The sequence below is a fragment of the Phyllosticta capitalensis genome (assembly GCF_038381095.1).
Source record: "Phyllosticta capitalensis strain CBS 128856 chromosome Unknown BKA78scaffold_7, whole genome shotgun sequence".
Taxonomy (NCBI): Eukaryota; Fungi; Ascomycota; class Dothideomycetes; order Botryosphaeriales; family Phyllostictaceae; genus Phyllosticta; species Phyllosticta capitalensis.
The window spans coordinates 1,401,921-1,427,218 of NW_027117445.1; the positions used below are offsets into that span (position 1 = coordinate 1,401,921).

At 55.9% G+C, this 25,298-nt stretch overlaps 10 protein-coding genes across 10 annotated transcripts; 5 read left to right on the forward strand and 5 right to left on the reverse strand.

Annotated features, from left to right (window-relative positions):
- Positions 1–148: 148 nt before the first annotated feature.
- BKA78DRAFT_319049 (uncharacterized protein) lies at positions 149–3,058 on the reverse strand. The gene is made up of 5 exons (XM_066888830.1): positions 2,932–3,058; positions 2,722–2,781; positions 2,572–2,625; positions 767–1,807; positions 149–710 (listed from the first exon to the last, which is right to left on the reverse strand). Exons 1-5 carry the CDS (start codon positions 2,935–2,937, stop codon positions 546–548), a joined length of 1,326 nt encoding a protein of 441 aa, XP_066742759.1. The 5' UTR covers positions 2,938–3,058; the 3' UTR covers positions 149–545.
- A 1,273-nt stretch (positions 3,059–4,331) lies between these two features.
- Positions 4,332–4,881, forward strand: BKA78DRAFT_297232 (uncharacterized protein; the record flags this gene model as incomplete). The annotated part of the gene is made up of 2 exons (XM_066886738.1): positions 4,332–4,360; positions 4,428–4,881. The coding sequence occupies 2 exons, from the start codon at positions 4,332–4,334 to the stop codon at positions 4,879–4,881; spliced, it is 483 nt and encodes a 160-aa protein (XP_066742760.1).
- Positions 4,882–5,152: 271 nt separating this feature from the next.
- BKA78DRAFT_354413 (uncharacterized protein) lies at positions 5,153–6,115 on the reverse strand (the record flags this gene model as incomplete). The annotated part of the gene is made up of 1 exon (XM_066891727.1): positions 5,153–6,115. The coding sequence occupies one exon, from the start codon at positions 6,113–6,115 to the stop codon at positions 5,153–5,155; it is 963 nt and encodes a 320-aa protein (XP_066742761.1).
- An 89-nt stretch (positions 6,116–6,204) lies between these two features.
- Positions 6,205–10,163, reverse strand: BKA78DRAFT_319058 (uncharacterized protein). The gene is made up of 6 exons (XM_066888831.1): positions 9,280–10,163; positions 8,391–9,229; positions 7,971–8,343; positions 7,854–7,924; positions 7,118–7,806; positions 6,205–7,058 (listed from the first exon to the last, which is right to left on the reverse strand). Exons 1-6 carry the CDS (start codon positions 9,980–9,982, stop codon positions 6,476–6,478), a joined length of 3,258 nt encoding a protein of 1,085 aa, XP_066742762.1. The 5' UTR covers positions 9,983–10,163; the 3' UTR covers positions 6,205–6,475.
- Positions 10,164–11,539: 1,376 nt separating this feature from the next.
- Positions 11,540–13,912, forward strand: BKA78DRAFT_319062 (uncharacterized protein). The gene is made up of 3 exons (XM_066888832.1): positions 11,540–12,018; positions 12,073–12,696; positions 12,797–13,912. Exons 1-3 carry the CDS (start codon positions 11,605–11,607, stop codon positions 13,766–13,768), a joined length of 2,010 nt encoding a protein of 669 aa, XP_066742763.1. The 5' UTR covers positions 11,540–11,604; the 3' UTR covers positions 13,769–13,912.
- Positions 13,913–14,823: 911 nt separating this feature from the next.
- BKA78DRAFT_166676 (uncharacterized protein) lies at positions 14,824–16,147 on the reverse strand. The gene is made up of 3 exons (XM_066883181.1): positions 15,844–16,147; positions 15,593–15,786; positions 14,824–15,540 (listed from the first exon to the last, which is right to left on the reverse strand). Exons 1-3 carry the CDS (start codon positions 15,946–15,948, stop codon positions 15,084–15,086), a joined length of 756 nt encoding a protein of 251 aa, XP_066742764.1. The 5' UTR covers positions 15,949–16,147; the 3' UTR covers positions 14,824–15,083.
- A 985-nt stretch (positions 16,148–17,132) lies between these two features.
- Positions 17,133–17,899, forward strand: BKA78DRAFT_233070 (Dcp2, box A domain-containing protein; the record flags this gene model as incomplete). The annotated part of the gene is made up of 2 exons (XM_066883814.1): positions 17,133–17,699; positions 17,747–17,899. Coding segments are annotated over 2 exons (720 nt in total), but the record flags the coding sequence as incomplete, so codon positions are not given.
- Positions 17,900–20,181: 2,282 nt separating this feature from the next.
- Positions 20,182–22,225, forward strand: BKA78DRAFT_354418 (uncharacterized protein; the record flags this gene model as incomplete). The annotated part of the gene is made up of 2 exons (XM_066891728.1): positions 20,182–20,188; positions 20,244–22,225. The coding sequence occupies 2 exons, from the start codon at positions 20,182–20,184 to the stop codon at positions 22,223–22,225; spliced, it is 1,989 nt and encodes a 662-aa protein (XP_066742766.1).
- A 204-nt stretch (positions 22,226–22,429) lies between these two features.
- BKA78DRAFT_319069 (uncharacterized protein) lies at positions 22,430–22,624 on the forward strand (the record flags this gene model as incomplete). Its single annotated transcript, XM_066888833.1, has 1 exon — positions 22,430–22,624. The coding sequence occupies one exon, from the start codon at positions 22,430–22,432 to the stop codon at positions 22,622–22,624; it is 195 nt and encodes a 64-aa protein (XP_066742767.1).
- Positions 22,625–22,921: 297 nt separating this feature from the next.
- BKA78DRAFT_227369 (Bestrophin/UPF0187) lies at positions 22,922–23,992 on the reverse strand (the record flags this gene model as incomplete). The annotated part of the gene is made up of 2 exons (XM_066883710.1): positions 22,922–23,554; positions 23,651–23,992. Coding segments are annotated over 2 exons (975 nt in total), but the record flags the coding sequence as incomplete, so codon positions are not given.
- Between the last annotated feature and the right edge of the window lie 1,306 nt (positions 23,993–25,298).

A 25,298-nucleotide genomic window follows, 5' to 3' on the forward strand; every position in this document is an offset into this window, starting at 1 on the left:
AGAGGAGGGACATGATAATGTATAATCTATCAATCACACAAAACCAATCAAGTAAACCTGAGAAAGCTAATAGGGTGGTTAAAATGGTCCTCGAGGCCTTCCGACTGACAATAGCAAGCAACCCGCAAGTCAAATGTGGCACCAGCAATCGGATGGATCGAATTTCATTGATACCTAGACTACTACTTCTGTCTGAAGCAGGACCAAAGAGGAAAAAGGGAGGAGTTGAGTCGAAAAAAAAAACCTCATGCCAACCAAGAAAGCAACCATCCATCCATAGCCGCAGGATATCAAAGCCACTCACTATCCATAGTCCGTAGCCGTAATCATGCATTCCGCACCCGCACCCGCACTCCGGGTCATCCTAACCATTTGGTGGCATGTTGACCTCGGATGGAAAAATTTCTGCACCAATTTTGGATAGGCAAAAAAGAACCAATGCCGGAACCTTTTGGCAGGCCTGGGTTCGTCACCACTCAATTGCCGCCGCTACTGCACGGCTACATCAGAGCACGGGAGACCCGCGCGCGTGTAACCTCTGCAGCTTAGTAGCGAGGCGGGTATCCGCCCTGCTGGGGAGGGTATCCAGGCTGTCCTTGAGGGGGACGGCCGTACTGGCCTCCCTGCGGCGGCGCACCGTACTGACCAGGAGGAGGAGCTCCGTAGCCACCCTGGGGGTTGTAGCCTTGAGGAGGCTGGCCGTACTGGCCCTACGTATATGTCAGCATATGCCTTGTGGTGCCAATAAGGTTGGGTCTATGCTTACCGGAGGCGGAGCACCGTAACCGCCTTGGAGCGCGCCATACTGGCCTGGAGGAGCACCGTATCCGCCGGGGCCGCCCGGAGGTGGGGCGTTGCTCTTCTCGTCCTGGCGATCGTATGACCTGTCAATGGCGCCGAGAAGAAGCTTGACGAGCCACAATTCCGGAGTGAGGTCGACGGGCGGGTTGGCGCGAGCCATCTCGGCAGATTCGTTCTCGTAGTTGGACGTGCAGTCGACAAGGTGACCAACCATGGGGTCCTCGTCCAGCTTGCTCAAGAACTCGCGGGCCTTTTCGTCATTGCCAACCTGAGCAAACTGGAACTTGATAGCGCCAGGGCCGTACTGTGGCATGCGGCTAACCTCCGCAGTGGCGTTCTTGATGGTCTCGAAGACGGCGTTTTGCGGCTCGCCAGCGGGCTGGCCGTCGGTGATAGTGATGACCAAGACCGGCTTCCTGAGCTGGCCAGAGCGCGCGTTGCGCACAATCTCGTCAATGACACGCTCCTTGAGGTGGGAGCCCATTGGAGTGAGGCCCTTGAACTGGATCTGCGACATGAGCTGGTCGACCTGCTGCGGCGTCTTGATGTGCTCAGTGACTTGCGGAGGAGGCAGCGAGTTCATGAAGCGGACGGAAATGCCATCGTCGTCAAAGAGCGTGGCAGCGTACGCGACGCGCTCGAGGATGAGCTTAAGATCCTTGATGCGCTCACCACCCTCCTCAAACTGCATAGAGCCACTGTCGTCGATGTAGAGCATGATGTCGAAGAGACCGAGCTTCACAATGTCGTTTCCGATCTCTTGGGGCAGGCGCCATCGCTGACACAGCTGCGCGACCTGGCCACCTGCGCGATTCGCAATCTGGTCGAGGGCTGGAGAGTTGGGAGGGTAAAAGTTCTGCAGCTGGTTCTCTTGAATGGCGGCGCCAAGTGTCTGCTTGAATGCCTGGATCTGAGCTGGAGTAGCCTGCGCGGGAGGACCTCCGGGCGGAGGAGCACCATAGCCCTGGCCTGGGGGAGGACCTTGAGGAGGGTAGCCCTGCTGGCCCTGTGATTTGTTGGGTTAGCCAAAATCTCCTCAAAGCTCTGCGTGGTAACTGTGCGCCCGACGAACATATCCATATCCCGGTCCCGAGTTGAATGATTGACCGTAGGGTTGCTGTGGTGGTGCCTGGCCATAGGGATCCGCGCGAGGTGGAGGCTGAGGTTGCCCGTAGGGCTGAGGCGTGTGAGAAGGCTGTCCATAGGGCTGGGGTGATTGTCCGTAGCCTGGCTGCGGCGTTGAAGGTTGACCGTATGGAGTCTGCCCCGCAGGCCTTAGACCAGTTGGTCCTGACGGTGGAGGAGGCGGTGGCCTTGAGTATCCTTGTTGTTGGCCATAAGGCGACTGAGGAGGAGGCTGGCCGTAGGGCGACTGCGAGGGTTGACCATATGGTGGTTGCGCTGGCTGGCCGTACGGAGCAGGTGAAGGAGCGGGTTGGCTCTGGTAGGGCGCGGGTTGTGAGTATGAAGGGTTGTAGCCAGGCTGCGGAGGTTGCTGAGGATATGGAGGCTGGTTCGGAGCGCCGTAGCCATAACCGCCCGGGTACGACTGATATCCCGACATAGCGAATGTCGCAAACCAGTTGTTGGTGGGTCAGACGTAGAGGCGTTCCAGAGAGGTGGTCGAACTATCTAGTTGCAGGTGCGGCTCGTTCCTAGGCTTTGCGAAGAGCGGAGGGGCCGGGGCTTGGGGGTGACGTCGAGGGCGGGATGACGAAAGAAGGAACAAACAAAAAGGATCGCTTAAAAAATGTAGTGGGGTGAGCTTACAGGAGGAGGGCCACCGGACGCTCCGGGGTAGGCCTGATAAGAGGGCGCGCCAGGCTGTGCTCGACATTAGCGTACGTGTCGCAACGCGCAGCAGCAGGCAAGCCGGCAGAGCGGCAGCAGCAAGGCAGCAGGAAAGGCGTGGCAACTCACATATGCACCACCAGGAGGAGCACCGGGAGGAGGGCCAGCGGCAGCGAGTTTGGAAGCAAGCTATTCGAAACCACAAGTCAGCCTGGTGCCGATACAATGACGTCCTCAGCGGGGTAACGAGGGGCAGATGCTGGAGCTACCCAGGGCAAATCGAAGCTGAGGCTCAGGTCCAGCTTCAAGAGCCGAGCTCGGAGGGGCCGGGATACTTACGCCCATGATTGTTAGTTCGAGAGAGTCGAGGAGAGAGTCGGTGGAGTGAGGATTGACGGAGAGAGAGGAAGGCAGAAGCGAAGATGTTGTTGTCGAGAGAATGGAATATATGGAACGTAGGAAGGGCTGTCGCTGTCGCCTGTCAACCGAAGATGACGCCCCCAGCTCTCCCGCCACTAGTCCGCTTTGGGACAGTTGCACACGCGTGTGGAACGCCCCCTGCACCGCCACGCCCTCGCCAACCCCAGCCGCATCAACCTCTCTCCATTCACGCTGTCTGTCTGATGCAACATTCCATCATTGTCAGGTCAGCAGACATCTAAATCCCTTGCACATGTCGTTTACGAAAAGGCTTGGAAACGAGGCGCAATCCCGTCGAAGACACTGGCAACCACCAACTGCATGTACCGTCTGTTGGTGACGCCCCCTGTGCCGCCGCCCCCACGAGCAGCGCTTGGAAGAAGCTGTCTTCCAGATTTGCAAACGAGCTTGCCGTTGGTCCTTGATATGATGCCCTCAAAAAGCTTTAGGAGGAAGTGCAACAGAGATCGACTTCCTCCTTCTGCGCCGCTTGTTGGTTATTTTACAGCGCCTCCAAAACTGCGGGCCCTCAATTATCACTTCATAGAGACAGTCATACACTTATAGTAAAGAGCTTGGATTTGTGCAGTTGGTGTTGGAACAGCTGTCTTCCAGCATGTTAGAAAGGAAGCAGAACCCCTACAAGATCTTGCGACCATCAATCACACATCTGTTGGGTGCGCGGCCCCAGTGCTTGCAGTGCTGCTCTCCCACAAGTATTGATTTGAAGAAATAGTTGTATTGATATTGCGAAGAGCTTGGAGTATTCAATTGCCAGCTAGAGTGCTGCTTCCTACAAGTCTGTGGAATTATCACGGCCGCTTGAAAACTGCCGCCCTGCCATCCATTGTGGCCAGTGCTTGCTGCCATCACCGCCATAGGAACTCTATAAAAGACAGGCACGTCTACTACCAGTCTGAAGAGCTTGGATTGGTAGTCGTGGTCGACATATTACACTGGATATAGTGCAATATGCTCCTTCTTTGGGGCCCTGAGTCACTTCCCTCACCTTCCAGGCAGTCAGTGATGGTGCTTGCCTTTCGAGCTCCACCACCTCCCTCATGCTCCTTCCTCCCATCTTCCACCAAGCGAGCTAGGAGTGATTGTGCGCGCACGCGCTAGTGTATATAATTTCGTAGAGCTATAGAACTCTTTTCTTTTCTCCTCCAGGCCCGTGGTATCACAGCACCGTGAAGTGTTTTTCCCTCCCTCTCTCCCACACACTTGTAAGTCATTGAGCTGAGCTTCAGATGATGATGAAACTGACAAGGTAGAGATTCACGTACGCTCGATCGCTCCCCGACACTACACAAGCCAAGATGTCTTCTCGCGCTAACACCCCCGCCGCGTACGTTCGAATGCTCCCTGTTCCTACGCACACCCCTTGAATTTATCACTAAGTCACACATGCTCAGGACTACGAAGACTCCTGCTGCGCCTCGCGCTACCGCCGCCGCCACTGCCGCCGCAATTGCCGCCGCTGCTTCCGCTGCCGCCGCCGCGACCGTCGCCGCCGCCACTGCTACCGTCGCCCGCGCCCGCGCCCTCCGGCATTGGCTGCGGACCCACCGCTGGGTGGGCCGCGAGATCGTCTTCCTCGTTGTGGTTTGCCTGGCCCTGGCGCTGTGGGTGGCCTTTGGGGTCGCCCTCAAGCACAGGGACCAGATGAACACTTGGATAGACGTGTTGGTTGCGGCCATGATCTTCTCGCTTTGGGCCATTGGCCAAGTGGTCTACGCCGCGGTGATGGGGCAGGAGAGGCGTGCAGTGGAGTACAGAGAGTACGAGCTGGAGAGGGCGAGGGAGAGGGGAAGGGAGGAGGGACGAGAAGAGATGAGGAGGGAGTTGGGGGTTGCGGAGGAGGTGTGAGGGGGGGTTGGGACCTTGAGCCTTCGGGCGGGTCAGGAGGAGTTTTGCCGGTCTGTTTTTGCTGCGCACAAGGGGCCTTCGAGCACACGGATTGGAAGAATGTTGGGTCTCTGGTTTTTCGCGCCGGCCTCGTCATTCGCGTATGCACAGGGAGCCTCCGGGCTCATCAAAATCCAAGATTTGACAGTGTGTGATAACCAATTTCATAAAACTCTCCACCACCTGGGTATATCCCTAAAACTCCAATGGACACCATGTGAATTGAATCCCCTCAAGACGCCGCCGCTCCCTGTGCCTTCTCTGCCTCCTGCTGCCGTATCTGCTCCTCCAACTTTTTCTTCTCCGCCTGCCTAGCCTTTAACCGCGCCAGCGTGTCCTGCTCAAACTTGCTCGAGCCACCGGGCGTCTTCGGACTGAATGAAAAGACCGGCGCCTTATTGCCCTTGCTGTTGGCCGGTGTGCTAGGTGCGCTTTGGGACCCAGATCCAACGTCGAACGGTCTCTTCGGTTTGCTCGGCGTCGCGGTCGATGGTGTTGTTGAGCTCGTCCCATTCGGCTGTACATGAACACCCGACTTCCGCCGCATCTCGCGCTCATAGTCCCGCCTGGCCTCTTCCTCTCGCTCCCTCGCCTTCAGCTCCTCGCGCTCCCGCCGCCGGCGCTCGCCATCCTGCGCCAACCGCTTCAACTCGCGCTGCAGCCTCTCCTCAGCATCCGCCTCCTCGGCCCTCTTGCGCTTAGCCCCGCGCTCCCCCGCCTCCAAATCCGCCACCATCTGCCGTCTCTTCGCGTCGAGCAGCGCGTTGGCGCGTTCCTTTTGCGCGCGCGCCTCGCGGCCGTTGTCGTACTGCGCGCGCAGCGTGGGGTCGGACAGCAGCTCGACGGCATTCTTGGCGAGGTAGAATTTCTCGACTGCCGACGGGTTGTCTTGGTTCTTGTCCGGGTGGTATTTGAGCGATGTTTTGCGCCACGCCGATTTGAGCGCTTTGGCGTCGGCGGTTGGCTCGATGCCGAGGAGTTCGTAGAGGTTGATGTCGCTCGTTACGAGGGCTTTGGCCTCGTCGCTCACTTCGTCTTTGGTCATTTTGGAAGCGGTGGAGCGCTGTGAGAGGGGTGGTGTTGAGGTGATGGTGATGGCGAGAAGTTGGACGCGGTTGGCCGGGATGTGAGGCCTGTGCTCGTGCGCTACTGCTTTAGCGTTGTGGCGTTCCTGCAGATCGCTGCGCCACACCATGGGGAGCTCTGGTCAACATGTCCAGTCTCTTGATTCGAGAATCATTTGGACATTCTGTTTTCATATCACTCTGCGCTCATTCGTTTATTGTGAGATCTCAAAGTTTTTCCATCTTCTGATTGTGAAAAAGTCCATTAAATGATCCGCTACTAGGCATACAACTCGCCAAACAGATTATATCCCGAGAAATAGATTACAAACAAGTGTGAAACTGTACAGTTTTCGTAAGATCGTGCAAGCCATGCAGGAACGCCGTCAGAAGGTATCCACCCATAGAAGAAACAGAAAAGATCCGGGCTCTCACAACTCTTGCCCACACATGTTGCCAGAAGTTCCAACTTACTCTTCAACGCCGACCACCTATTTGCCATTCCCACTCGAGCTGGTGCTCTTGTGCACCTGAATCTCGTCGTCATCTCTCTCCGTGGTATCAGTGTCCTCTTCCTCATCTTCCTCGTCGCTCTCATCCTCGCTCTCGGGATCCGCGGTAAACGACGTCCGCCGGCTCACCATTGCGGTGCTGACGCGCGAGCTGTCCACCGATTTGACGTGGAAGCTAAAGTCCATCTCGCCAACAAGTCCCTTGACCTCGCGGAGCAGCTTTTCAATATCCATGGTCACGCACCGCGTGGCGATTTGGATTACAGCGAAAGCTGCGTAGCCCGGCTCCGTGATGTGCTTCAGGGAGAGAATGTCTTGGTCGAGCTCTTCAAGGCGATTGGAGAGCGCATACGGTTGCGGCGGCTTGAGATATGGCGGCAACGGCTGGCCGTTCTTGATGGCTGCAGAGAGGAGGGCGAGGAGCGAGGTGACTTCGTGCGCGGTGAGGTTGACGTTGGAGAGGAGACGACGGAAGTCGTGTGCCCAAGCTGTTTCCGAGGTTGTAACTGGATTGGAGAAAGTCTGCGAGGCAAAAGCCAGGAGCGCAATGTAGCGAGTGATGCTGCAGCAAAATTGTCAATCATTGTCCGTATGTCGACGAATAAAAGAGGAGCGACCTACTTTTCTACGTAGTTCAAGATGAGGGTATATCTCTCTCTTGGAAACTTTCCACCAATCGCGAGCTCCCACTTCTGAAACTCTGCTGTCGCCCTGAGGTTGTTAAGAAGGAGCAGTTGCTTTGAGTAGACCTTCAAGCGCTGCTTCTGCATCTTGTGCCCAGGACTGCTCTTCGATTTCAGATCTCCCTCCTCGCCACGGACGCGTGCTCGGAACGTTTCGTGCACGATGGAGTAGTAGTTTGCCAGCAAGTAGAGCGCGCCGCCCAGTTGACTGCGAAGCTCCGAATGTTCAGAAATCGGATAGGGAAAGAAGGTCCAGAGAAACGCCACCGCCAATCCGCCACACACCGTAGCGAGACGGTATGGAGCGAGCAGGTATACAGCGTAGTATGGTTGGCCATTGGATTCCGCCACTGTTTTTCCAATCTTCTTTACCGAGAGTTCGTAGCCGATGATTGTGGTTAGCGTCATGATGCTAATCATGCCGATGATGACATATCGCGGCTTCTTCAGAATGATGTAAATATAGCCGCCAGCGGCCAGCCAGTAGAAGACAAGTACTCCAGGGGTATGGCCGTCGACAATGTACCAGACAACAAGGCTGGCAATCATGGCGCCGAATGTACCGATTATACGCAATGCAAAACTAAAAAGACTTTGTCCGGCTGTTGGGCTCATGCTCACAGCAATCTGATCTGGGTCAGACGAGGGTACTGATGGAAAGGGGGTAAACTTACCATGATCAGGGCCCAAAGTAGTCTTTGTCTAATAAAGAATGTTTGGGTTGTGGAAATGAAATTGACAATACCTGAAATAATTAGCAACTGCAAACCCTGGATAACGAGGCATCATACCAACTGTCATGGTGGCACAGGCTACGCGCAGACCAAAGACCGACTCCTTTGACCTTAAAAAGGCGGGAATCGCTCGTATCGAGTCCCCGATCTGTTCTGCAAAGTTCTCGGGAGGCAGATGCTCTGGATCTTTCTTCTTGTAATACGCTTGGCCCATGTGCACTTGAGTGCCGCCATTGACGTCGCCCATCATGTTGTCTGCGCCGTGCTCAGCGTCTTCGTCCTTGAGAAACGTTTTCAGCCACTTTTTGAACCGCTTGTGTCCGGGAACAACGAGACGCTTGTGATCAAGTTTCCCGTGAGCCACTCGGTCGTCAGCCCATCGGACAAATTCGAGGATCTGCTTGGCAGTCGAATAGAGAAGGTATTCCATCTGGGCCCAATTAGCAAGTGCAAGCAATGCCGAGTCTTGGGTCGTACATAGAGAAGAGCAAATAGCGACCGCTGACTGCCCTGGTATTCGTTTTCGCCGGCCCTCCGCCTGTCGTCACAAATCTCGTACTTGTTAGGGTGCTCGAAAAAGTCGTCGGGAATCGCGACTCCTTTGCGCCAGCACCATTCCTTCAATGCAAATCGCCGACCCTCGTAGAAGGTTTGCACTTGTTGCTCCAGGTATTCGCAAAAGGCAGCTTCTCCAGGCTGAGCGTGACTACTCTTGGACTCGACATCGTCATCGCTCTTTTTCTTGGCCTTCTTCTCCGCCCGAGAGAACTTTTTGATCTTCAACTGAATAATGACGTGCTCCAAGCCCTCATCCATGGCCCTGAAGACGGCTTGGAAGGGCTCATGCACCGTTCTCATAATGTCATTCCAATCCTCGACCATGCGCCTCCTGTCCATCTCACGAGCACCAATCTCTAGGTTTTGGAAGTTGGGATCTTGGTAGCCATTGAGTTCGGTGAGGCGTTCGAAGATGTCGACTACAGAACTCAGACCGGCCAATGGTAGCATGACGCCACGCAACATCTTCGACATGGCCTGGAGGTCGTCAGGTCCAAGGTAACCCCAGGCAATCTCTCTTTTCGCGAATGGAAGATCTTGCTGGAGTTTTCCTTGTAGGGCTTGGATAGCGGCGACAGATGCCTTGACTGTCTTGGCTTCCGGCTGGCGCTGCTTGTCCCCAGACAAACCCGTAGAAACTCGGTAAAACATGTCTTTGATTTCCATGCTTGTGAAGTAGTCAGAGTGAGCTTGAAGAGACTTTCGGAGAGCTCCAACATAGGCGTTCATGGTGCCAAGAACTATTTTCCGCGATGTCACTGTTGTCACGTTAGACGCATAATGTCAAATCGGGGTTTCAATGACGCACATGGAAGGATGAAAAGCGACACGCCAGTTGCCAATCCAAAGCCAGTCAAAAACGTCTTGAGCAGGCGCATAATGAACTTGATAGAGGCGGTCATTGTCAACAATCGAGGAGCATTGACGGAGGCGACCACGACAAATATGGTGTAGAGAATGCAGGGAAACTGCAGAGTTGGCTGGTACTTCGCCCTCATCATGTTGACAAAGTAGGTCTGGAAAAATAGCCAAACACCACACACTGCCGAACCGGACGAGTTGTAACTTGCTGTAGCATCATTGCCCGAGTGCTGGCGAGCCTTGACGGCGCTGTAGCACATGAGCAAATTCAGACATGTCGCCAGGCATATAGCGATGATATCCAACAGCATGGTCTGCATGAATTTCGCTCGGGGCATTATCGCAAAGCTAAAAATCGAAATGATTGCGATGAGGTAGCCCAGTGTGGTGTAAATCTCAGCGACTTCGGTTGCTTGATACATGGCCATTGCAAGGACCGGCGGCAGGGCCCCCTTGCCCATGAGGAGGAGTGTGGGGACGTCCAGATCCGGGCCATATTTTGCGTAAAGGTCCTTGATTTTCGTCATGATGGTCTTCTTTTCTTTCCTGCGGAACGAGGAGCCGACGGTGCTGACCCTACGGGGGCGCGAGGGGCCTAATTGGCTAGCGGCATCGGCTGTGACTGTGGAGATTTTATCGATCTCCTCCATGTTGGCGGGGGACGCTGGAAACGGCAAACGAGAGGTTCAAGGGGCGTCGAAAGATGAAAAGGATGATGGTGTAACCAGCATGATCTCGAGGTTACACACGGCCAAAGAGAAGGAGCGGAGAGGTGAAGAATGAGTCGACGACAAGTCACAGAGGAAAACGCGGCGAGAAAAGGCGGAGAGTTGCGCTTTGACTCTCCAGTCCAGTTGGGCGCCGTCGAACTCGACGCAGGGGCCGCAGAAACCATGTGACGTAGCCCGCCTCAGCCCTATCGGCCTCTGTTTCCCCACGGAGACCTCTTCCACCCCTGGAACTGCGCTTCATCACAAACAACAACACATCGTGCATCGCTTCAATTGGTTCTCATCGACTGGCCTAGGCCTTGGCCCGGCAGAAAATTTTTCAAAAAGATGAAAACGCATCTTGACAACGACGAATGCTGCACCTCATGACCAGAGCCTCAGATAGCGCCGTCAATCCTTTCCAACAACGCCATCACAAGTCACCGACAATATGCAAGTCGACGACCACATGAGCATGGTTCTAGCGGTGCTAGACTTGCCTTGTTTCAATGCGTGTCTCAAAGTCCTACCACTACCGCCCCAAAGAAAAGAAACTTTCCGCCAAACTACCCCACGTTCGGACAGGAAGGCAATAAGGCCCGCGGAAGGCCCGCGGATTTTATATTCACGACGTCGCGTTTCTGGCCTCAAATTCTCATGATAGCCGTTTAGTTGTTTGATGAAAACAACGCCAAGATCTCGATCATCTTGAGGTCAGGGGTCACAGGTCAAACTCCTTGCACAATGGCATGGCAATATGAGATAAGACCACTAGATTCAACCTTGAAGCAATCAAATCCTTTTGTCTTTGTTATTCCAGAGGACGTTTTCTCTTCATGTCTCCCTCTCCATTCGCTTTCCAAGGCTTTCTATTCCTAGCTTGATTGTTCATTTGGTCCTGTGCAAAGTCAGCGGAACACGGAATTCTTACTCTTTCTTCCGTATAATGGGCATTGAAGATCTGGTCTGGTATACTAACAAACAAACAGGACAGAGCTTTGACATGGCCAGCAGTTGATTCTCGAATCTACATTTTGGCCCCAGCGTGTCCCCCTCGCTTGACGAATCGACAGGGCAGAGCGCCCAATCATCCATCCACATGCAGGGACCTTCAAGCGCTTGCGCGCTGCGCCGCGCGTGCACTCGCAATCCTCATATTCACAAGGAATCCGATTCCAGAATTTTGCATATCTGTAGCTGTTCAAGAACCAAGGACACTAGATGGAAGTTCGCTGATGAAATGAATACAAGTGGCAAATCCTCGTCAGACGTCTTCTTCCAAAGGTGCTTTATTATCTATAACCCTACTGATTGAGATGAATTAGTAGACGATCGACTTGCTTCACATTCCTCTGCAGATGGCACCCTATAACGACGTGGTTTTCGCGCTGTGGCTAGAATTAAGCGCCTGCGAGGCGAAGCGGCGCGCACACGGACGCAGACCCACAAAATCTCAACCATCATGTAGCCAGCCTCGCCCGCATCAGCGCGAATATGAATCGCCCTTCTGCGTCTTGTCTTTTGTGTTGCTTCAATTCAGTTCTTGTGCATTGTTTTAACCTATGATTTTATTACTTTTGGCTGCAGTCTTTTTGTTTCTCAAAAGGGGCAATGCTTTGCCCATCGCCTTCCAAATCATCGTTATCCGTGATGAAGACTCTACCTCAAACGATACCGTCAATGCAGACCCGGCTTGGGTCGCGGCGCCTAGAGAACGAGGAACATGGCAGCTCATAATTGGGTGTTTAATGACGCTGTCGCTTTGTGCTTGGACGGCATACCATCCAAACGTTCATCCCGAGAATCGCACGACGAATACACTTTGGCGGAGATTCAGGTGGATGATGGCCGCCGTCGTTGGACCGGAGGCGATCCTCTACTACGCTTGGGAGCAAAGATGGACGGCGTGTCAGTTGAGAAACAGAATCAATCGCTTCGGAGAAAGGGCGATCGATGGCTTCGACCGACCAGTTGAAGTAAGTAGACTGCCCAATGTCTTTTCATTATCTGGCTAAGCGAAGTACTCGCAGGAAGATCAAAAAAGCCTTAGTAGAAGACGCCTGAGTGCGCCCGCATCTACTATCCATCAATTTGTTCTGCAACACGACAGCTTAACAACCATCTCAACATCTGATACTCTCGTCCCACGCACATCAATTAGTTCGGCATCTGCAAATCAGTCACTGTTCCCGACGCTCAAAAGCTCCTTCACACCATGGACACTTCAGCAAGCCTTCTTTGCCGTAAGCGGCGGACTGACAGTCGACACATCGTCCTTCTGGCACGTCCCCCAAATGACGCTCACGCCCCGAGGACTGATGCAGCTCACGCGAGCCGGCCTACTGCCACATGTGACAAACGAGGAAGTGACAGAGAAGAGCAAGGCCAACACTGCTGCGAAAATCATGGTTTGCATCCAAGCTAGCTGGTTTCTCTTACAGGCTGTAGCGCGGCTGGCACAAAAGCTACCACTTACGCTGCTCGAGATTCATGTCTTGACCCATGTCCTGTGCGCGCTGGGCATGTACTTTTGCTGGGTCGACAAACCGTACGACGTGGGCATGCCGGTTGTAGTTGATGATGAACTCGTGAAGGATATGGTTGCACTGTTCTTGTTGGATGCGACTCCTTGGTTCGGCACGCATAAGGAGGAGGTGAGTTTCATGATCTTTCTTGTCGCACCAAAAGCGGCTCATTGCGGATCTTTGGAAAGTCCTCTCTCGAACTTGTTCCTGATATGTGTGAAATGCACAGGATCGGCGGGGAGACCGCTTACGATCACCAATTCCCATGAACGAGATCCGCGATCGACATGTATCGTTCCAGCGCAAAAAGATATCCTTGTGGACAAAACTTTTCCAATGGGACCAAGATCTGGAGTGGATAGAAAGACACGAACTTCAGAAAGAGCGGGAGAGGGAGGAAGAAGAAGAACTCCAAGAGCATGTCGAATCTGATGCAAAAAGCCCATTCATGAGATTCAGCTTCGAAGAAGCAGAAAAAGAGAAACAGAACCTCTCAGAGTCATCGTCCCAGTCGCAGACCACGCCCTCCTCGCCCCTGACACCACCCGACCAAATGGCCCGCATCCAAGACCACCAAAAACGCGCCAACCGCGCCCTCGACCACCTGCGCGCCCGCCACTTCGCCGCCGTCGCCTGCCGCGGAGACAAACCGCTCCCCTCGCTCCCCAAACTGTATTTCCGTGCCGACCACCCTCGCGAGCAGTACGTGGTGGTCGAGCGCAGCAACCGGCGCATCGAGGGCAAGATCGGCAACCAAGACAGCGACAGCCGCGTCCTGCGCTCGGTCACGGCGTTCGGCGCCATCAGCGTGGCATACGGCGGCGTGCACCTGTGCGCGTGGAACGACCATTTCCCGTCGGCGGTCGAGTGCTGGATGTGGCGCGTCGCCGCGCTGTGCATGGTGGCGTTTCCGGTCATCGCGGGAGTGTTGGGTGTGGGAATGAAAACCTACGAGAAGGTTAAGCCGCAGAGGAAGAAGTGGAGGGGAGCTTCATGGCTCTTTTGGCTGACGCGGATCGCGGTTTTGGTGGTTGCTTTTGCTGTTTTGGGACCGCTTGTCCTGTCTGAGATTGTGGCGTTGGCGGGTTGGAGTTATGGGCGCGGTTTTATGCTTGTGGAGGCGTTTGTCAGTCTGAGGAGTCCGCCAGTGGGCACGTACAAAGTGCTAGAGTGGAGTGCATATTGGCCGCATGCTGGCTAGTGAGATGATTGTTTGGCTTCAGATGATTTGGCATGAGTCCTTAGAACTTCAGCATACGACACTGATCAAAAAAGCATGAGCACGCCTATATCTCCCAAAATCAAAGGGCCATGCCCACGCCTGTTTTTCATACATATATCTCAGGCTTTGCAAATCTCTTGAATCTCAATCCATCGAGCCACCTCAGGAACACAACATGGCTAGAAGAGCCAATAACCAACATGAAAAATCGTAGTGCGACTGTGCCCCTCGCGAGTGCGATGCCTGCTCCCATGATTGAGAGCAAGCCCAATCTAGCATGCATCTTGCAACTTCGAACGAAATAACTAGTGCGATCTGGCGCGAAAAGCATGTGCGACCATGAGTCTAGGTGAGTCTTGAGAGCTCAATTAGGCGGTCAAACGACAACTTCGAACATAGGAGGTGCGATCTGAGAAACTTGCCCGTCTGAGTGAAATTATGAGTATCTTTCTCTTAGACTCGACCATGCGGAATTCTGTAGGTCGCTTGAAACACACCCGGTCTTTCTGGAATGCTGCCTAATGGCCAGAGATACGAACCACACGATGAGGTAGAATGAAAAGGTTGACATTTCTTCATGTAGGAGCTAAATCTCGGAATTCCCCTTGCGATGATGAACGTCTGATCCTCATTCCAAAACTCACATGCCGACTGGAAACTTGCGCCGACGACGCGTCCTTCGAAGTTGAAAGGGGGCTGTATTGAGTATTTAGATTCAGGCTTAGAACGTGGGTTTTGTGATTTGGACAAGACAAGAGCTCTGTATGGTATCATCACCAAGAATTAGTGGAGCGGTTGAGTGGATCGCAGAGTGGCAGGCAGTCGGTAAGAGTTGTTGCGAAGAGTTGAGGTGACGCAGGAAAATGCCACGATGCCACGTTATGCGATGCAACGGCACACGGCGTCAATTTTGAGGAATGATACGCTGTCCATGACGTCGATTGGGCTGAAGCAGTTCAAATATTCAAGAGATTTGTGGCGGTGATCAAGATGAGTTGCTGATAAGGCTTGGAGTTCAATGAGGCGCGTCGAAAGAAAGGCAACCAAGTGTGATAGTATCGCTCTGTGAATTTTTTCTACCTTCGCTCAGCAATTCGAACGCCCCACGAAAGCAGAGTAAAACTACAGGACAGCCGTTTTCTCCCGATAAAGTGTTGTGAAGTCATTATGCCGCTTCTGGTATCAAGACAAAAGAAAAAGAGTTTAACCGCTCGAGAAACCAAGTAACCACTTCCACCACCAACAAATTCTCTGGCCCAGTCATGTCACCGCCATTACTCGCGAGTCAACTTCATCAGTACCTCCTATCGCGCCTGGAGTTGCGCCTTGAGCTCCGGGGAGGCGCTCTGTCGTACTCATAGTCGTCGTACTCGTCGTCCCAGTCACGGCGGCGAGTCGACCGTCTAGGAGGGTCGTCCAGCTCATCCTCATCCAGGGTCGAGTCTGACCGTCGGTCGTAGTCGTAACGCTTGGTACCACGGCGCTTGGGCTTTCCAGACTTCTTGTAGTAGTCGCGGTCCACTGGATCATACTTGTCCTTCAAGTGCTGCTCCAAAATCTTCAGGTTCCTCATGTTGGCCTTGAATGCTGTGTCGGCAACGTCACCGAGGAATGGAACAAGGCCGATGACTCCGTCGAGCGCGATGTTGCGCTTCATTCTGTTCTTGTCCTTGGAGGACAGGCCGCCGTCAACCCCCTTGCACAGATGGTAGACCCAATAGGCGAGAACGACGTCGCTGACGTCACCGACTCTGCACAATGTTAGTTGTGCGGGATGGATCAGGATTCGATGATAGTGCTTACCCAGGAATGAAGCCGATGATGCTGCTCAAACCGGCACGGCCAATACCGATGTTGAAGCAGCTGTCGAGCATTATAGCGCGCGTGCGGACTTTGTTGTAGACGGCCAGGTCGTGCTTTGGGACGTAGCTGAAGTCCTTCTTAACCTTCTTCATTTTCCCACTTCGAGGGTCCTCAATCCACTCGTATTTCGGGTCCTGGAAACAGTGTTAGAACTTGATCGAAATGTATGAGAAATCAAGCGAACGACTCACCCAGTCATCGTACTTGGAGTTTCTGCTGTTGGGATCATTCCTGCCGTTCTTGTAGACCCTCCTCATGGCATACTTCATGCCATATTTGCCGAGTGCTGAAGTCATGGTGTAGGTGAAATTGACCAATCAGGTTGCGCGATTAGGCGTTGGTGGCTGTGTGGGTGAGGGCGATAGGCGAAGGGTCCGCGATCGCTGTAGGGTTCGGCGTTGTTGCGAAAGAAGGGAATCGCTTGGAGTCGCTTGGCCTCGAGAACGGTCGAGGAGGCTCTTATACCGATCTGAGGGATCTGGATGTCCCTTTACGCTCCCGTGCGAAAATTGTCGAAGAAAGTGGTTGGTCAACCACGACTGTCTTTGAAACGGTGTCGCTGTTAAGCGCCGCACAGAGTGCAGTACGACGCCTAGAATAAACAAGAGGGTGGAGCGGGCCGACACGTCGTGGCAGAGGACAAAGAAGATGTGTGGGTGGTCAGGAAATGGGTCACAGGAGGCCGCGCAAGAGGACTATTTAGCTGGGTGCCATGGTGGCTTCCAACAAGGAATTGGAATGAGATGACGTCGCAAGCTGTTGCGCTTGCCGCGCCCAACGTTCAATGCAGAGCAGACGTGACGGCCAGCTCACCCAGCCGACGGAATCCTCTGGATTTGCCACGAGCAGTAGTGACTCGCGCTAGATCCGAGACCAGGCGCACAAAACTTGGTCATTGGTTTCGCTCGGGAGTGACCATCACGCATAACGGGCGAGGAAGGCTGTGCACAGCCACTGTGGCTAAAGCTTCCGCTCTCGCCGTGCAGTGGGAGGCCGCAGTCCGCCAACAACACGCTCTTCCCGTTGGACAACCACCACCCTAAACCTCCCCGTCAGCATCGACGCCAGCCCGAGCGTGGCTGTACCCATCCAGACCACCCCCGCCGACCCCGTTATCCTCACTCGCTGCGTTTGATATCCCAATTCTGCGGGGTAGACTCGCGACCTCCGCATCGCCCGCGGCTGTGTCCCTCCATCACGCCCTACAATCGGCGCGGATATGCTCAGAGACACTGGTCAATATGGCAGAGACAAAGATGCGGCTAGTTGACTGTAAGGATACTCTCTCCACCAACTGGTCGCCTGGACGGCTGCGGCCCGTTAGACGCGCTTTACAGCCACGCCGTTTGCCATTTGCACCCGCCGCGCTTCCCGCCGCCGTGCCGTGGCCAGGTGAAATCCGCATCCTCACCTCTACATTTTTGACGTCCTCGAGTTTGGCTGAATTGGGAAACTGGATTGCTAACACTGCCTGCCAGGGCTCGATGACCTATGCGTTCGCTTCATTATCAACCTTCCCAACGAAGAACTCGAATCAGTAGAACGAATATGCTTCCAGATCGAGGAAGCCCATTGGTTCTACGAAGACTTTATCCGGCCTCTAGATGCCTCGCTTCCTTCGTTGAATCTTAAGCAGTTTTGCCTCCTCATTTTCCAACACTGTCCTCTCTTCTCCCAATTCTCGCAAAGTGAGCACCTGGCTGCATACTCCGAGTTCCTCGCATACAAGACACGTGTCCCAGTTCGGGGCGCTATATTGCTCAATGATGCCATGGACCAAGTGGTTCTCGTCAAGGGCTGGAAGAAGGGTGCCAGGTGGAGTTTCCCCAGGGGCAAGATCAACAAGGACGAGAATGACTTGGACTGTGCGGTGAGAGAAGTCTACGAAGAGACTGGCTACGATGCTCGAGCAGACGGTCTCATCAAAGAAGAGCCGCAAATGAAATACATTGAGGTCTCTATGAGAGAACAACACATGCGACTTTACGTCTTTCGCGGAGTACCAATGGAATATCCGTTCGAGCCACGCACTCGCAAAGAGATTAGCGTAAGGAACTAGGACTTGGTTATTGGAGCGATGTTGACTGGTTACAGAAAATCTCGTGGTACAAACTGTCCGAGCTCCCGACATTGAGAAAGTCTAGACAGACTCAAGGAACCGGCGAGTCCTTGCTCAAGGAGAACATGTTCTACATGGTAGCACCATTCCTTGGACCGCTCAAGGGCTGGATTAAGCAACAGAAAAGACTCGGAAGACGGAGTGCTCAAGTCACCATGGTTGAGCAGACTGCCGTGGAAGTGGAGCCAGAAGAGGCCACCGAGTCTGCTGCAGAGCCAATGCCAACGCCAGCCGCCGCTCCGGATGGCCACCTGGAACGACTTTTGGCTGGCCTCCGGGGCAGTAAGACTCAACCGGACGCAAATATGCCAGAAGTCGCTGCCAGCCCTCAACCCGCGCCTGACGCTGCCTCTGAGCTCAAACGCTTGCTGAGTGTCAATGGACAAGGCTCTGCAGCCGCCGTGTCCTCAACTACCACCTTCTCAACCACAACAACAGTCGACCCATCGGATAATCCTCTCCTCAAGCTCTTCAAGAGCACTGCTGCGCCATCACCAGCTGCACCACCTGCCAGTATGCCGCCGGCAACGCCGTTTGACCAAATCACTACGGCCCCAGGAGAACCGGGAACTCCTCATCACCATCATCCTCGGCCTCCGCAATTCTCTACGATGCCACCACCACCCTCGTTCCCCTACTCACCAGCGCATCCTGCGCAAATGCAACCCTCACCCCATCCAGGAGTTCCTCAAACTCGCATGATGCCGCCCCAGGGACCTCGTCCCCAACCCCCTTTTGGGCCACCCCAGTTCCCCATGGGCCCTGCAAATCACCCTGGATTCCGCGGCCCTCAGGCCAACTTTCCTCATTGGCAACAACAGCAGCATCCAGCTCAGCAGCGTCACCAGTTCTCGCAGCCGCATAGAGCTGTGCATCCGGGATTCCAACAGATGCCATCGCATGCGGCTAGGCCGTATCATAGGACTGGAGATCCCAAGTTTGCTCCGGTTCCGCACCAGTCGACTGCTCCACCAATTGTACCCCCTGCTTCTAGACTGCCGCCTCCCAGGGTGAATCCCAACGCGGCGGCGCTCTTGAATGCATTCAATGGCAACAAAGTGGACGAAAAGCAGCCTCAGTCTCAACCCGCAATGAAACCATTCACGGCCGCTGCAGAGATTTACAAGCGCCCGGATGAGCAAGAGTCGCCTTTGCCAATCAGGCTGGCACCCCAGGCTCCGCAAGGACCATCTGCGCCCCCGAAGCTTAGTGAAGGCTTTGTAGACGGTCAACCACCACCGGCTGTGACGGCCACTAAGCCAAGGAATGAGCAACAAAATGCGCTGCTCAATTTATTCAGGAAGCCTTCTCAGACCGAACAGACACTGGCACCACCGACCGGCGAACCTGTGGAGCTCTCTGCTGTTAGTCCCAGCATTGAGCGACAGAAGGCGGCTGAGCCTTTGCCGAAAATCTCCCCCGGCCTTGACGCTCAACCAAAACCTGCAGATCTGACTTCGGCGACGGTGTCAGGCCCCTTAAACACCCCCAGCTTCGATGCCGTACGCAAGAAGCAAGGTCGGATGTCGAATGGGCGCTCGTCGCAAAGGGCATCGCCAAAGCCTAAGAAGCAGCAGAACGCTCCCCCTCCACAATTTTCTATTCTGACCCGGCCCCGTCCTGACGTGTCGTCTACTCCGAGTCCAAAGCACGTTCCGACCCCCAGTCCTGGACCAGCGCAGCAAGCACACGCACGGCCACCGCCGGCTCTGGAAACTCCAAAGGCCGAGCCGCAAAAGCCGTTTGCTCCCCAGATTCTTCGCCGCCCTCAAGGTGAGATGAAGTCCCCAGAAGCCAAGTCTTCCGGACCATCCTTCGACCGCAGAGAGAGCATGCCGAAAGAGCAAAGAAACAATTTACTTTCTCTCTTTGGCAAGGGCACGACGGCGAGCCCTCCAGCGGTACACTCTGGCATCATTAGCCCTGTTAGCCCATTGCCGGAGAAGCAGGGTAATACGGGGTCGGGACAGGATCGATCGAGAATCAGCAGTATTGCTTCGACAGATGCCAGAAGCAATAGGGGAAGTGTCAGCAGCGCGTCCAAGCCTGCGGACAAGAGCTTCTTGCTGGGCTACCTCAATGGCGTGGTCAAGGATGCAGGCAAATAATGTGGATGGAATGGACGAGACGATTGATGGGGATTGGAAAATACCTCTTATCATTTCAGAATCGTGAGAGGTAAAGATTTCATTAGCAGTAAAAATTCAATGTGATTGTTGTCAAGATGGATGCCCTCTGATGGTCGTGACTAGCAGCCAATCGGCGTTTAGATTGCTCAAACTCCGAATCTGCATTGCATCGATTACGAAACCTCGAAGCTCCATCATCATTTTTCTGCTGGGCACAAAATGTCAATGCGACTTCGCCCAGCGGGCGTTCGATCGCCGACAATATACCTCGTACGCGCACGATGTCGAGTCTTTACGCTGAGCGCAGCGCGTCCGTTAGCACCGCGACTACGTTCAACTGCAGCCTTTGTCGCATCACCACACAGTAGCATCCGCAGCTTCGCCACCACGATCGACGCTCCCACCTCTAAGCCCTCTCCTTCTAAAACGCCTGAATACTATGGAACAGTCATCAAAAACCCACCCACGGCGCCAGCACCGTCGGGCATCGCGCCCCTGCCGCACCGAACCGTCATCCTCGTGGCCGGCGACATGACGACGGCGTTCCTGAACGGCCTGACGACCAACAAGATACCCAGCTGGAACAAGCAAGAGGAGGACGGCGTGCGCGGCATATACACGGGCATCCTCAACCCGCAGGGCCGCGTGCTCTTCGACGCCTTTGTGTACCCGACGGCCGTCAAGAGCAAGGACGGCGAGTACGTGCGCGGGTGCTACCTCGAGGTCGACGAGATGGTCCGCAAGCAATTCATGATCCTGCTCAAGAGATACAAGCTGCGGACGAAGTTGACGCTCGAGTACGCGCGCGACATGGGCGTCTTTGCCGCGTGGGGACCTGGCTTCAACGACCCACAGGGCCCCGGCCGCCATCTCCCCAAAGTCGGCGGCCCCGTCGTCATGCGCGATGAGAGGATACCCGGCTTCGGGACGCGCTTCGTGGCGCCCGTGACGCCCGAGTTTAAGGAGTCGCCAGCGTGGATGGGCCCGGCGGAGCTGACGGAGTGGACGCTGCCGCCGTCGCTGCAGGAGATGGAGGATGTTGCGGCGCTCCCCCGCGTCTCGACGGCGCACTATCACATTCGCCGCTTTCTCAAGGGACTGCCCGAGGGCTCGCAGGAGATGCAGCTGGGCGAGGCGCTGCCGCTCGAGTGCAACATGGACCTGATGAAGGGCATCGACTTCCAAAAGGGGTGCTACGTCGGCCAGGAGCTCACGATCCGCACAAAGCACACGGGCGTGGTGCGCAAGCGCATCCTGCCCATCCGGCTGTACAACCTCGACGCCGGGTCCGTCCCCACAACGCTCGAGCTCGTCAAGGAGGAGGGCGGCTTCTGGGCTGCCCACGACATGGCGGCGCAGAAGAACCACAACGTCGGCGGCATCCGCCCCGCCGCGACCCTCTTCGACAAGCCTCCCGACAGCAAGCCCTTCACCGAGAGCGGCGAGCCACAGGAGCGGACCAAGGAGGAGCAGCGCGAGCTGGCCAGGCAGGTGCGCGAGCACCGCCGCAAGAATCGTGCCGTCGGCCGCTTCCTCAACGGCGCCGGTAACGTCGGCCTCGCCCTCTGCCGCCTCGACGCCATGACGGACGTGAACGTCCCCGGCGCGGCCGAAGACCAAGCCGAGCTGGGCCGCAGCTACGGCGCCGACGAGCAGTTCGGCGTCACCTGGAAGAAGAGCAACGACAGCGAGGACGAGGTCGGCGTCGGCGTCAAGGCCTTCATCCCCGCCTGGCACCGCGAGCGCATGCTGGCCGAGGAGAGCGCGCGCGCAGAGGAGAAGCGACGCCGCCGCGCCGCCATCGACGCCGGCAACCGCGTCGCCGAGCAGGCAGAGTACGAGGGCAACACGCGGACATCGCACGAGCGGCGCGGGGTGCGCAAGGCGGTCAAAGACGCCATGAACGCAACCCTCGAGGGCAAAAAGGTCCACGAGCCGAGCGTGTGGGACACGATCGACGAGACGCCCGAGGAGCGCAGGGAGCGCCAGCTCCGCGAGCAGCAGGAGCGCGACGAGCTGGGCGCCGACGACGACTACGCCGACGTCGACTTTGGCAAGGACAAGGGCTGGACGCACCGCTTCACCAAGGCGCAGCGCAAGGAGCTTCGCCGCACCATGAAGCGCCGTCTGGAGTTGGCGGAGCTGCGCCGTGTGCAGCGCGGGCAGAAGCCGCGCGAGAGGGGCGGCGGCCACGCGGTGCGCGTGTTGAAGGGCGATGAGGAGAGGCCGAGGGCGGAGAATTGGGGCGTGCGGAAGGATAAGGAGAGGCCGAGTAGGAAGTGGGGTGTAGAGGAGGGTGAGAAGGAGAGCGAATCGTCGCGGTAGAGGACTTGCGCGCCTGGGGGGTTGGCATGGGGAAAACGAAGTAGTATCAGGGGTACCAGGCAGACTTCAGGTTGCAAGCATCGTTCATGTATCAACACTCCAATCCGTCATGTCCAACAACCAACCGTAGAAGAAGCTCTTACATGTCGAACCTCATGCCCGTATGCATCACCTGTCCATGGCATCATCGCCCATCATTTACACATGGCTCGTAGCATTCAGAGTAGTAAATACAAAAGACACATTCCCCCAGCGCCTCTAAGCATCATACAAGAAGACGACGTACAAACTTGGTCTAAGGAAAATCCAATCCAATCCTCACCATTTCACACTTTCGCTCCGCCTCGCCTCGCCTCGCCATGTCCTGTACTGCGCGCGCCGTGTACTCTGTACCATTGATGTACTAGCCGTACTTGCGCTTCCTGACCGCTCGTTGAAAGTTTGAAGACCCGTGAAAACGCCCGCCTGCCCGAAACCCAGATTCCCGAGTTGTTGTCTTGTTTGTAGAAAAAGGAAACACACGAAGGAGAAAAAAAGGGGGCGAAGGAGGAAGCGCCAAGCAAGTGCCCCCTTCCCCCTTGCACACAGCACCCCCTGCCAACCCACGCCGCCGGCCCCTCCTTCTTCCCCTTCCCCTTACTCTAGCTTTCTCGCCGCCCGCCATCCCCCTCACTGAAACATGTCGGCGCCATCGCGCCTCCACTCCTCGAGCAACACCATGCACTCACACGCCGCATCCTCGACAATGCCATCCATCTTGATGTCGTTGCGATCATAGCCAAACGGGTCCTCCAGCTGATGGCCGATGCCGTCGATGCCGTACAGGGTGAACGCAATGAGGGCGACAATCAGCACGCTCCACCAGCCAAACTCGTTGACGAGCGAAAACGGCAGCACGGCGCTGTACAGCGCCAGCACCTGCTTCATGTGGATCAGGTGCGCGACGGGGATGGGCGTGTGCCGGATCGTCTCCATGCGCCCGTACGCCGCCGTGATGCTGTTGAGCTGCACCGTGAGTTGCGACGCTTGCGGCCCGTGGAACCAGCCGCGCGCGACGCCGCGCCGGATGTACGCTTCGGTCATGACGAGCAGCTGCAGGGGGAGGCCGAGGCCGCGGTCTTCGTGGGCGTAGAGGTCGGGCGGCAGGAGGGCCGCCAGGTCCGGGTACAGCGCTGCGGGCGTCGAGCCCGACAGTGCGTATTCGGCGCGCAGGTTGTGCTTGATGGCGTACAGCGTGGCCAGCAGGATGCGCACCGCGCGCTCCGTGTCGGCGCGCTCGGGGGACGACGCGTCGCCCGCGAGGAAGGGCGCGTGGCCGTTGCCGTTTGCCTTCTGCGGGCCGCCCGAGGGCGTCGTGGGCGTGGTCGAGACGAGGGTGTTGGTCTGGCTGCTGCTCAGATCCAGACTGGCCACCGTCGCGCTGACCAAGAAGCTGCGCGTCAAGTTGCGGACGGCCGTCGTGCACTCGGTAAGTAAATTCCTGCCGGTCCAGAAGCGGTCGTAGCTGGTCTGGTTGCGGAAGACGAGCATGAGCGAGATGACGATGCTGATGCTCGGGATGATGCTGCTGGGCAGGCCCAGCTCGCCGACGTAGCGGTCGAGGTAGACGATGAGGGCCGTGAAGAGGGCGTGCAGGCAGACGGGCACGAAGATGTTGCCGTGGATGGCGCCCTTGATGAAGCGCAGCACCAGCGGCCAGCGGCGCGGTTTGGCGCGCGACGAGTGGAAGAGCGGGTGCGTCGAGGTGCGGCGGTGGTGGTGCCGCGGCCGCACGTCTCGCGGCAGCAGGGTTGGTGGTGGTGACATGATGATTGTGGTGACCTCTCGCCGTCTGTTGCTCTGGACGGTGGAGGAGAGATGAGAGATGTGAGAGTTTGGACGAGAGAGACTTGGAGAGGATTGAGACAGGAAAAGAGCAAAAAGCAACCAAATCGACACCACGAGCAGATCAGAACAGAGAAAGCAAGCAGACGTCGCACAGTCAGTCAGTACCCCAGCAGCGGTAGGTACAGTAGTCGGCGACCTGACCTGGAGCACCTTCAGCTATCAAAGCTGCCCGCACGCACCCAAGCTAGCTATGTATGTAGTCAGTCAGGTCACTCGTCAAGAGCAACCTCGATGGAGTCGGAAAAGAGACAAGCGGTGAGCGAGAGAGAGGACAGGTGAGGAGAAGCACGCTCTCGATGGACGATGGAAAGAGTAGACAGACGTCGAGTCAAGGGCCCCTGGCAAAGACTCAGGCTGAAGAGAAACGCGAGCGAAAGCTTCACTAGTCGGCAAACTACCCGACGCCTCGATAAGGTACGGCGGCAACCCCAGTGCAGCCAACCCAAAAGCAGCAGCAGCAGCAGCAGAGAAACGTCGACGTACGTGCAGCAGAGCGGTAGCAACAAAACGTGGGGAGCACCGCCTCACATTGGCCAGTTGTTGGCGCGGGAGGCAGAGCCGTGCCCGTTTCAGGCCCCGCATGTGAAGGCGCCGTGCCAGAGGGTTGGCAGATGTCATTGATCGCGATGACATGGTACTGTAGGTAGTATTCCTACGCCATTGTGCTACCCATACCGCTCGCCTGTATCTCGACTGTGTCGACTGTGGAGTGCATGCAGCCAATGCACCTGACCCTCCACTACCTTATTCTCTCAGCAGCGACATGCGTTCCTCTTGCGGAAGACGGTTTGGCGATCCTGTGGTCCCCTCGTGAGCGTGGGATGCGGGTCCATGGCTATCAGTTTAACAGTTGCTTGACAATTCCTACACCACCACCATGTACTGGTTGACATGACCCACTAAGGAAGCAGCCCTCCTCTCTCACCATCAGACCACGCCAACAAACCCCCCAAACGACAAAGAAACGAAAAACGGCCAACGCGCTGCAATCGTACCGTAGGCACATCGTCAGGTCCCCTCCCGCCGCCTAGTTGCCTAGTCCCTGCAATCAGTCTGCAACACTGCCCAAGACATGCCACCCGTCTGCTGGCGCCGCAGGGCGAGTCAGTCACTTGGTATCTACACCGCCTACCTCTTAGCTGCACCTGTAGCATCCTGCGGTCCTGGATTGAATACTAAAGATTGA